The sequence below is a fragment of the Atta cephalotes genome (genome assembly GCF_000143395.1).
Source record: "Atta cephalotes unplaced genomic scaffold scaffold00016, whole genome shotgun sequence".
Classification (NCBI taxonomy): Eukaryota; Metazoa; Arthropoda; class Insecta; order Hymenoptera; family Formicidae; genus Atta; species Atta cephalotes.
This window is the reverse complement of record NW_012130080.1, coordinates 4175797-4187097: the sequence shown is the minus strand read 5'-3', so window position 1 is coordinate 4187097 and position 11301 is coordinate 4175797. Positions and strand designations below refer to the sequence as shown.

Here is an 11301-nt window from a genome sequence, read left to right as displayed (position 1 = left end):
TAGTATATATATTAATATATATGTNTAGTNTATATTATAGTTACTNTATATATATATATATATATATATATATATATACCTTTGTTAATGGTTTTATCCGGGTGTTTATTGAAAATGCATTACATGGAGTGTAGTGATAACTCTGGAATTATCACATCACATGAAAAGAACGGTTTTGCTAAAATATCTAAAATTTAGTTAGATACAGATCTGAAGATATAATTTCGTTCAGACTATCAAAATAATTATGTAGAACGCTTAAAATAGTTATTAGAATGTCAAAAAGTATTGTCATCAATGCTTAAACGTTCTACATACAATTATTTTGATAATAAAATTATTTTCATATCTATCTAAATTTTTCGAACTTCAGCAAAATCATCCTTTCCGATCAATTCGTGATTGTTTTAATTCTTTTGTCAAGGCATAATTTTTTTCATCTTTTCACTATTGTGTTCCACAAGATTTCCGCAAAAAAATATAAAAGTGAAAGAGAAAAAGATAAAGATAAAATTGTCCTTTGTTATCCGAAGGGGTTCTTAAAATGTCATAATAAAATTTGCACAAAAAAATGAATTTTATTGTTTAAAAAATGATGTATAAGTACCCGAGTATTCGTGCCTTGACAGAAGGGTTGAATTATTGCAAAGTGATATAATTAAATTTAATTAAAAACGCCGATTAGAATGCCACTTAACAGAGTACAGGAATACCTCCATCCGATTAGACGTCGGTTAGACGCAACCTGACCTAGACCGATACTTACGCGGGTGCGAAGGGATGTAGGGCCGTAGCCGCAGCTGCAGCTGCAAGTTGCCCCGGATTCCTGGCCAGTGCCAAAGCGGCCGCGCTGGTTGGGAAAGTCGCCCTCGCTGCCCCTACTCGACCACGTTGTATGGCAACTCCTCTAAGTGCCGCTGCTGTAACAACACACACGCGACACGCGCGCACATGCACAATTACTCAAGATTGCCTACCTTGAAGACTTATGTTGCTATCGAACACTCCGTGGAATTCCAGGTTGCTCTTCGAGGAACCGCGGCGCACATTGACAGCCGGCGAGACGAGGTTTGCGACTTGATTTTATATCCGGTTATGAGACTTAGAAACGATATGCCTGGGAATTAATTCGTCGAACATTTCACTATTGCGAAGGAATTTGTGGAGTAATAATTTCTTGAACATCTAGAAAACTTTTATTCGCCGATCGATATATTCGACAAACTCGAACAAGCACAATATTAATGTGAGATAGTTTTCTCTTTTTTTTCATTTGTGGGATATATCGCATCCTCATTATTTTTTAATAACAAATTTTTTGATGAAATTCTAATTAATTTTTCCTTTCCAGAAATTTAATAAAAAAAGTCGTACTTTTTATTTATAATTTAAATATTTATAATTCGTATTAATTTATAAATTAATACGTAAATCTCATTTTTTAGAAATTAAATTAATCGTTTAATTAATTATATTAATAATTTAAAACATTTTTACAATGTAATAAATTGTATAAAATTGAAGTTCTTTAACTTCTATTATTAAATAAATTCAAAATTAGCCAATATGGATGAAAATTTAATAATGAGGTGCCTATAAAATAATAAAGAAAGGAAGGAAAAGGTAAACTGGCTGTAATTGGAATAGAAGATCTTTCTTTTTAAAGTGCTTATAGCACAATGTAAAAAACAAGTACGATTCACTAACAAACGTATCTGACCCTGCCAGCGAAGAGAAAGCTTTCGATCTAAGAGAAGCTGCGGCACGAGCAGGAAATTTTGTTCTTCCTATCAAAGATTGGCTTTGGAGAATTGCGCCCAAGAAGTAAATACGAACATCAGAAAACACCGGAGAATCTCGCGGCGTAAGAAAAGAAAGGATGTGGCAGAGCGCAGAGAACTTCAGAAAATCGAAAATAGGAAAGTTCACTTCCTCCACTCTGCTTGTATTTGACATTCAGGAATAGCTTGAAAGGAAAGAAACGACTACGAAACGAAATTCATCTAGAAGAAATGACTGCTTTACGAGTAGATAGATTTTCAGTGCGTTTTATCGTTATTTGCGATCTATTCACAAAGGGTCGCTACAATTTCCTTCAACAGATAACGTAAATAGAAGGACGATTTTCCGCGAGTGGAAAAATTCACACGCCTTGAAGTGAAGCTTGCGTGATCGGTGTGAAATCCTCGAAGTTTTGACGAAAAATGGTGTCAGAAGCTAGTCTGGCAGACTTCGATGAATTGAGATTTCGCGAATTTATCAAAATTAAACAAGAATAAGAAAATAAAAAAAATTCTCGAAGATTGCAACGCCAAATATAAAGATTTAGGCAGCAGCCGAAAGATCAATATTATTGTACAATATTATATATTGATGCATGGAGGCTATATTGAAAAGCCTCCGACTCAGGATTGTAACAAATTTTTCATCCTAAAAATCTTCCAAATAAAATTTCACAATTTTTCCTGAATCTTTCAGTAATATTTTTAAATTGTTTGCATTTTCGTCCTGATTTGAAAATCGTCAAATTTTATTGAAAGAATAACAGCAATATTAATTACTATTAATGTTGCTGACAGTGCTTGCATTTAATTATTAATTGGTAGTATTTCAAACAGTGTAGGTATAATGTATGCATATTAAATTGTTTTGAAATCAGCAATTTTAATGCTCTTAAAAATTTTGATAATTCCTTGATTTTTCCTTGATTTTCCTAACTGTTATCAATTTCCCTAATATTTTCCTAATTTATATTTTTATAATAATCTGCGACTGTTTGTTTCGAATTGTTTAAAGGGAGGAATTAGTAATATTGTACAAATTAATTATACAATAATATTGAGCGTCGTGGGGTAGCTTAAGATTATTCTGTAAAGTTGAGCTTGTTTTTTCATTTGGTCTCTACAGAGATTTTCGAAGGGAATTTTTCCGATGGAGTTGAATAGACGGCGACGTGGATGTCACGATTCGATCCGTCCACATTGTGTAGCAGCTGCCGGTTGCATGATCGACGCCAGCCTTCGTAAGGGGAAGAAAGACCACGGATACGCGCAGTTCCGGAAGCTGACGATGCACAACGGTGGCTGCAGGGCTTTCTCGCTCGGTGATGCATTTCAGATTCGTGGCAGTGAACTTTCGCTCGGTAAATTTCAATTGAGATTGTGGAATATTAATCAATCCTTATATTTCGAAGAGGAAATATATCGAGACTCTACTATCAGCAATCTCATAGATTACAAAACGATGAAGAATTGCACTCGGAAGACGATTAAAAAAAAAACGAAAAATAATGCTCCTTGATTTGAGATACTTATAAAATAAAAATATTACTTCTTTAAATAATAGAAAATTATTCTCAAAATTGCAGAGATATAAAAAGGATTAAATCAAAGATATTACAACTAGATCATTAGATCTAATTATCTATATTATTAGATAAGAACATCAATTTGCCAGAAAATAGATAATTTATCGGGCTATGATATGATGAATTACACTTCTGAGATATTTCTTAATTTACGTTTTGAGCATTAATAGATGATGTAATCGGAAGAATCATATGGATAACCCTGGATGGATGGATAGTGACTTTAATGAATTGCCGTTGTATTGACAGCAACGACAAACGACGTTGAGTTATCGACATATTTGACAAGAAAAAAAAGTTGGAAAAACAAACTCGGCGCGATGAGAAGAATCCTTTTTATCTCCGGCTGGTCCAAGATGGAGCAATAAAATCTAACGATTCTGCCTACCTTTTCATCGGCACCAAGTCATCTCGTTCGGATCAGCTGCTGATGGAGCGATTTAACAAGTGCTTTCTCATTTATATATATGGTTCACCTCGAAAAATTCACCTTGAAGAGAATAAAGTTTGTTAAAGAAATGAATCTTTTGATTCCTTAAAAAACTAAATGATATAAACATTTTTGTATTGTAATCTACTTATATTTATACGTTACTGATTGTACAGTATACATATATTTAAAATAAAATCCATATTACTGAACAACGAATTTTTCACTTAGAAAATTTAATCGTGAAATTGTAAATAAAATGCCGTTACATAAACTTACTTCTTCAACAATTTAAAAAAAAAATAACGTGAAAATATATCTCTTCAAAGTTCTGATAATCAAAATTACATCGAAAGTATAACAAACATATGCACTGTTGTTAGACTAGTGGGTTCAATTACATGAGCAGCACATCAACAGCATCCTCAACAGACAACTACTGTGCAGGTAACGCGCGTGATGTTAGCGCAAATCAAAATGTAAGTTAACGATCAACGACGAGGGGTTGGTTAATAAGTCGGCTTGATCGCCGGTTATCTAAAGGCGGGTCAAGAACAAGAGCGTGATGCATAAAATAGCAGGCGCATTCCAAAAAGAGGAAGTGTGGTTTGTGTGTAAGGGGCCGATGTTTACAACTCCATGAACTCCATTTTCCTACAGGCTCGCGTGATCTGTGGCACAGAAGCGTAATCACATTGTTTATTAACATTGCCGGCGTAAATATATACATTCTATAGATTTTAGTCGTATCTTCATTTATTAAAACACAGTTTTAGTTCGCGTCTACAAAATAATATTCTGCAAATTTTTTTATTTAAAAGAAATATTTTTTTTATTTTATTGTAAATGACTTTTTTGATAGTCTGTTACGTCAATTCTTCTGTGTCAATTTTCTGAAAATATCGATATAGTGCATTGCTGTCATTTTATCCTAGTTCATACGATATAATAGTTTATCGCAATCCGTTTTCGAAATTCATGTTACTCTACATCAAAATAAACGAGGGACATATTTTTGAAGGAAAAAAAAAAAAAATTCGTACATACGACACTGACATTTCGAGAATGCAACATACACGACGACCGACCATTCGATTCATTCTGGATATGAATTTAAAAGCCAACCATGCTGAACGCGATTGCTGTCTTCGGCCAAATTTTACGAGTGCGCGTGACACGCCAATTAGTGGCTATTAATTAATCGACTGTGCACGCTGTGGCAGATCGTCCGCAGACACGCCGCGCGGCGCCGGTCCGGAGAAAATCCAAATTTATGGAAATACGATCCGCCGATAACACGAGCCAACGAAGAGTAGAGAGATTACACTCGCGAACAATGAAAAAGTTAAATGCGCCATCGCCATCCTTTAATTGGCTTGCTTGTCTCTTATTCGAAATCGTACGTTACGTTAGCGCCATCAATAATTTTTGCGATAACGAAAATTTCCCGTTGAATCGCACGTTGTAAATTCCGTGTAAACAAATGGACTTTTCGTCGGAACGCAAATTTAATTGAAAACCAATGAGCTTACGAATTAAATATTAACCCATTGCTGCCGCGAAGTAAAACGTTTCCATCTCGTATGTATTATATTTTGATTCATTTGCATTTGCGCGCGTGATAAATATGTAAAAGCAAATTGTTACACGACATAAATAAATTTTTCATGGCTCGATAGAAATTGCCTAATTTTTTAAAATACATTATGGTGACTTTCTTAAAAACAACTTTAATTATTATAAAAATGTCTTAATTATTATAATTTAATTATTAAAAACACGATCTAATTTAATTATTATATTCTTATAATTTTAATTTTCTTTAACATTAATTTTCTTTAACATTATTGTAACATTCATATTGAAAACTAATAATTTGTTGTCGATTTTATCATATATTAATTTTGCTTTAAAATGTAGTTATAAGAAATGTTAGTAGAAATCCATGCGATTATTTCCGGCCACAGATCGACCACCGCTGAGAGCTCCCTAAACATCCGATCGAATTTGACTAATTAGGCGGAAAACATCGATATATATAATGCGTGCCCTCAAGAAAGAAACGATATACATATATTATATATACACATGTATAATAGAGGAAGGAAGGAACAGTATTGTATTCGTCCAACTAGCATCAATACAACAACCATGGCGGAGCATTCGGGTGGTGATTTTGCGGTTCGTGCACAAGTGAATATTCAACGGATTTCTTTCCACTCTGTGTGCTATACTGCCGATACGAGTACACCGAGAAGAGGAAAGGTGGTAACATTAATTATCAAATAGTAGAAAGTAGAAAGACAATAAATATACGAAAAGATATGACAAGAGGAAAAAGGAGTAGATAATACGGAGGAGGTCGTTCGTCAGACACGCATCTGCGGTTCGATGTAATAATAAATTTTATGATACCGATTTTACGCGACGATCTACCAGAGGGATCGCGAAATTACACAATAACCATGGTGGAAATCATTATTATATTGTGATGGAATATATCACAGTGATATTACGCACGATATGATAAGATACGTAAAATAACACACGTAAAATAATGTCCCATGGTGAATTCACGAGTAATGAGTTAACCAGCATGAATCGAAAATTCATGTACACTATAGTCTAAACTTGAATAAATCGCGTATATTTTGCGATTCTCTGTGGTTCATAGTTGAATTATAATGCAGTCCATCTCCCAGAGGAAAAATATTCTGGTTTAATCATAAAAAATGAAATGTCAGTACGATTAATGATGAAGATTGCACTTCAAGAACAATGGTTAACTAAAAATACATAATTTCTTGGCACCCATTTAATCTCGTGCGTATTGCTTCCATTTAATAGAACTTTAAACAAAAAATTATAAGCAGTATCCGAATATCTAATAATTTTTATCTAATAATAATTTTTAAAAATAATTCTTTAAAACAGACTTGTAATATTTTAATACTACATACGATTAAAATATTATCTATTAAAATATTATCTATTAATGAGTGACGTATATTCGTAATTAAGTCTCATAAAATTTATAATAGATAAGAAATGATGAAAGTTAAAAGTACGCGACGTTATTTCCTTGGCCGGTTTTTATACGAATAAGAAATTTTAGCTCTACTTCGCGGATTATTCGTCTCGTATTAACCAAAGAAAGTAGAAAAGACATTCTTTTCGTAAAACGTATACCGGATGCGAAGCTTGTACGTGAAACTCTTGAAGATTCCCTTGGACGGAAATTTTTGCCAAGCGCGACCTAATTTTAGAAATTGATCTAATTGCACCAAAAACGTGAACAAAGGGATTGCGGATTTTCCGAACGACAAGAAAAAGAGACCCCTTTTAAAAAAGCTAGGTCGCGCACAAATTTAAACAATTTAACAATTGCACACGACGGTAAGAAGCTTTTGGACGTCTCGCGCGTTTATCGAGAGCGATTTTCAGTATTCTCGTAAAATGCAAGAAGAACCGAGTTTTACTGTAATGTGAGATATTTCAAGTTATTCAGATCCGCTTTGTCTTGAACCGCGTCTGCCGTCTTCCATTTCGCACTGAGAGAAATGTTTTATATCATACATGACGTACAAAAACGTTCTTTAGTTAATAAAAATAAAAAAATTTTTGTAAGTCAAGTTAAAAATTTTATTCTTTTGAGAATTTTCAAAAAAATTTTTAACTTACTTACAAAAACTTTCCTTTAATAAAAAAATTTTGTTGATCTAATGAAAGTTTGATTAAAATTCTACCAAATTTCGATTAGAACAAAATTTTTTAATTAAAAGATAAGAAAGTTTTTGTAAGTCGTATATATACAAAACATTTCTCGCAGTGTGCGATGGGACGAAGAAAGTGGGAGGATTGATTAAGGTTGATCGGGGTAAATTTGAGGTGTTCGTGCTCGCTTAATCGCTCGCTTTCAACACATTAAACACGATTGTCTCGGTGCCGCATATGGTAGGATCCTTAACTCAATCCGTACCTCCGTCTCGCCGCCGCTCTGGGTGCAAGGACGAGCGGTGCAGCTGCAGGCGATGGGGTCACCGCGGCTGCGGCGACCGCTGCAGCTGTAGCTGCCGATGGCGCCGCCGCTCCTAGCCAGCTCCACGGCATGGCCGGCAACCTGTATCCTGTTTTTGTCAGAGTCTGTTAGTGTTAAATGTCACTCTCGTGATCGCGCAACGGCGGGAGCGTCGCGCCGGTGTCTTAATCCACTCCTCGTTTTTGTGGAACTTCGGGAAGCCGCGTCATGTTCGCTAGTTTGAGCATCTCGTGACTCGCGCAATCAGATTAATAATTAAATAAACGACAGCGTTGTTGGCGTCGCTCTCGAGACGCAGTCTCTTTCATGTGTCATAAAAAATAAACAAAAAATTCTTTTTTTAAAGCAAATATTTCCCTCTAGACTCTTTTGTATGTATAAAGTTCAAGCTTTTGAATTTAAAAGTACTTTACATTAGTAAAAGTACAGTCTCAAAATGTAGGGGATCAATTCGTTGAATAAATGATCGCGTTATTAGTAATTTAAATTCCAGACTGCCCAGTATTTGTATGATTGTCGAACATGTCGCAGCTGCAGGGAGTGGATTAAAGCCTCAGAAATTCGAGACTCGCCTTTTCATATATATCATGAACGCTTAATTTTTATTACAACAATATTTCGTGAACGTTGGAACTGTTGTTGCGTTAATTTCAACGTTCCGTGAATAACTGGCGGATTAATTCAATGCGGTTCGGACGATCGTAAAATATTGTTGTAGATTAAAATTACAAATGTTATGCAGAGAAACGATTCGATCGAACCAGTTACATTATTAACAATTTTTTAAATTTCATGTTAGAATTATTTTGCACTGAAACGTTTGTCTGCGTAATAAAACATCTTGTAATCACTTGAATATAAATATCTTATTAATAATATGTAATTGTGAGCGGATTATGGCATTTTCGGTGTCAGTTAGCGAGTTCTTTTTATGTTACGTATATTTTGCCGCTATTGTAAATGATACGAATAGATTGCTATATATTCCTAACGAAAATCTTCCGTTAGTTTGTAATAGAAAATAAAAATAAAAGATTATTTGCGAACGAAAGTTTTTCTCGGCGCCTATAAATTATTATACATAATTCGTATTCACTTAAATTTAAGTTAACGAATTGAAACAACTTAAACGTATAAGTGATGATTGTACAATTTTGCTTGTGATTTAAATGGTAAATTTAATTTAATCCAAACTCTATTTCTCTCTCTCTTTTTTTTTTCATTTACCAAGACTCGAAGTAAAACCAGTCGATATTATTGGAAATTCAGAACAAATGGATATAAAAATGATAATTAATTGCGATAGTCGCGTGTATATGTATCACAAATCGGATGTTATATAGTTGTATGCCCTTCGAAGTGCCGTTCGGGACACACGATTTAATGTAATATCGGTTTCTTTAAATGTAATTATTAGTCGATCACGTAATAGTAACATCATTACTGACATTACCTGAATTATGCCAACTAGACAATTAGAAAATGTTAGGGAACATTTACTTATTGTATCGGCGCGTAATGTAATCATGCAATCATGAGAATATAACAGGAAATAACTTGCGCAATAAATTTTTAAGTTTAAGTTAACTTTGAGAAAAAAATTACGCAATAGGATAATTTTCGTTGAATTCTAGTTAGAACTCTAGTAGAATTTCAGGTTTTAACTAATTAATTAACAAGATCCTGACACACGGCACCGTCGTAAAACAAAATCTAACGCTACAAAGACGAATGATCACATACGATTGGGCAAAGAGAATTAATTCTGTCGTAACGAATAAGATGAAATTTTATGCAAAGCTTGCGGACTGGCTCGTTAAGGCGAACGCACCGGACAGATTTATAGCGTTCTCAAAAGTTTCCAACTTTTCTAAAGCTTCGTTAAATCGTAACGACGCGCTGTTCTGCGAGAGGACGAAAAAGAGCCGGAGGAAAAAACTGCGAGAGTTGATTATAGTCGGATCATCCGGCGCGACGTTTCTCCATGCGGTAAATCGAAAACGGATTAATTTTTATCGCGAGATCGCGCGTACGGATTCCACGCGAAAGCGGCTTCTCGGGTTGTGTCTCGTTAGAGCTCGATATTTCTCGATACGGATTTATTAAGAACCATTGCATTCACGATTGACTGTTAATTCAACGAATCGGACAATCGCATTAGTCCGTACTCCCTCTGGTGTGCATGAAACTTTTCATCATGCTGCGAACGATTTATGATTGTCATTAGAAAACCTTTTAACTGCTACTTTACGATGCGATGTTGCTACTTCAATCGATTTAAAGAAATGGTGGCCAATTAAATAATTAGCGCGCAATAAGAATTACGTGTAATCATCTCGTGGTCGAACTTACAATGCCTGATCGAAAATAAAATAGAATTTAAATAGAATTAAAAAAATTTAAAAATAAATCTTCTTATGTTTTAATATTTATACAATATTATATATTAATTTGAATAATATGTTTATATAGAAAGAACAATGTTAAATCAATAAAATTTACTTAAAAGACAGATTTGAAAATAATTAAACTATCAAAATAATGTAAAATAAAAGCATTAAGCATAAAAAGTTATAAAAAGTTTTGACATTTTAGCAATTAGTTTGAGCGTTTTACGTAATTATTTTGACGGCTTAATCAAATTATTTTCTGTATTTAGCTAAATCTGTAGATACTTTACTGTTCTTGTCATATGTTTTTTTAATATAATTTATTTTTTTTCTCGTGTATATAATAATTCAAGATAAATGTTAAAGGAATTATCAATATTTAATATATTAGGCATATATTTAAACAAAAATTTAGATATACTATTCTAAATACATATAAAAAGAAAACAGACATGTGAATTATCGTGGATTTTCTCGTGTTCTCTGTTGTTGACAAAGTGCAGTTTGGTATAAGCAGTATTGTTAATTACGGCTCATTTTTCATGCTAGTTTATTTGCTAAACGACCGCGACCTGCATATTTCGCCCACTGTGCACAAACGAAATATTAATTACGATATTTACTCACTGATTTATTACCAATCAACGCAGTGCCATTCGTGCGTAATTGCATATTTGATATTCGATGTAATTTTACACACAACTGCGCACTTTCGCTTCAGGCGTACATGTGCACTTTTTTCAATTCTGAAAAACGTCAACTAAAATCTAACAATTATGCGGCCCAATTTAAAATGTATCTGTAACGTGTGTATCACGCGTGTTGTCACAAAAACATTAATATATTCAAACTGTAAACCGTACCATCACCAAATATTGCGAGATATACTGGCTCTTTCAGTTTCATAACATAAAAAAATAACATTGTAAAAATCATTTGCAAAATGTCAACATGTGTAATTGTAAATAAAAAACGCATGAAACAGGATTTACCGAATCATTGTAATTATATTACTTTGTAGAGCCGATATTACACAAAATTTTGAATCCTCCTCGTAAAAGAAACTGAACGAAGA

At 33.7% G+C, this 11301-nt stretch overlaps 1 protein-coding gene across 1 annotated transcript in view; it reads right to left on the bottom strand.

The window, feature by feature from the left end:
* Positions 1-11301, bottom strand: part of LOC105618435 (RNA binding protein fox-1 homolog 2) — a 102450-nt gene that overhangs the window by 17109 nt on the left and 74040 nt on the right. Inside the window, exon 7 of the mRNA XM_012199975.1 lies at positions 767-920. Coding sequence (XP_012055365.1) covers positions 767-920 — 154 coding nt within the window. The remainder of the gene's footprint in view (positions 1-766; positions 921-11301) is intronic.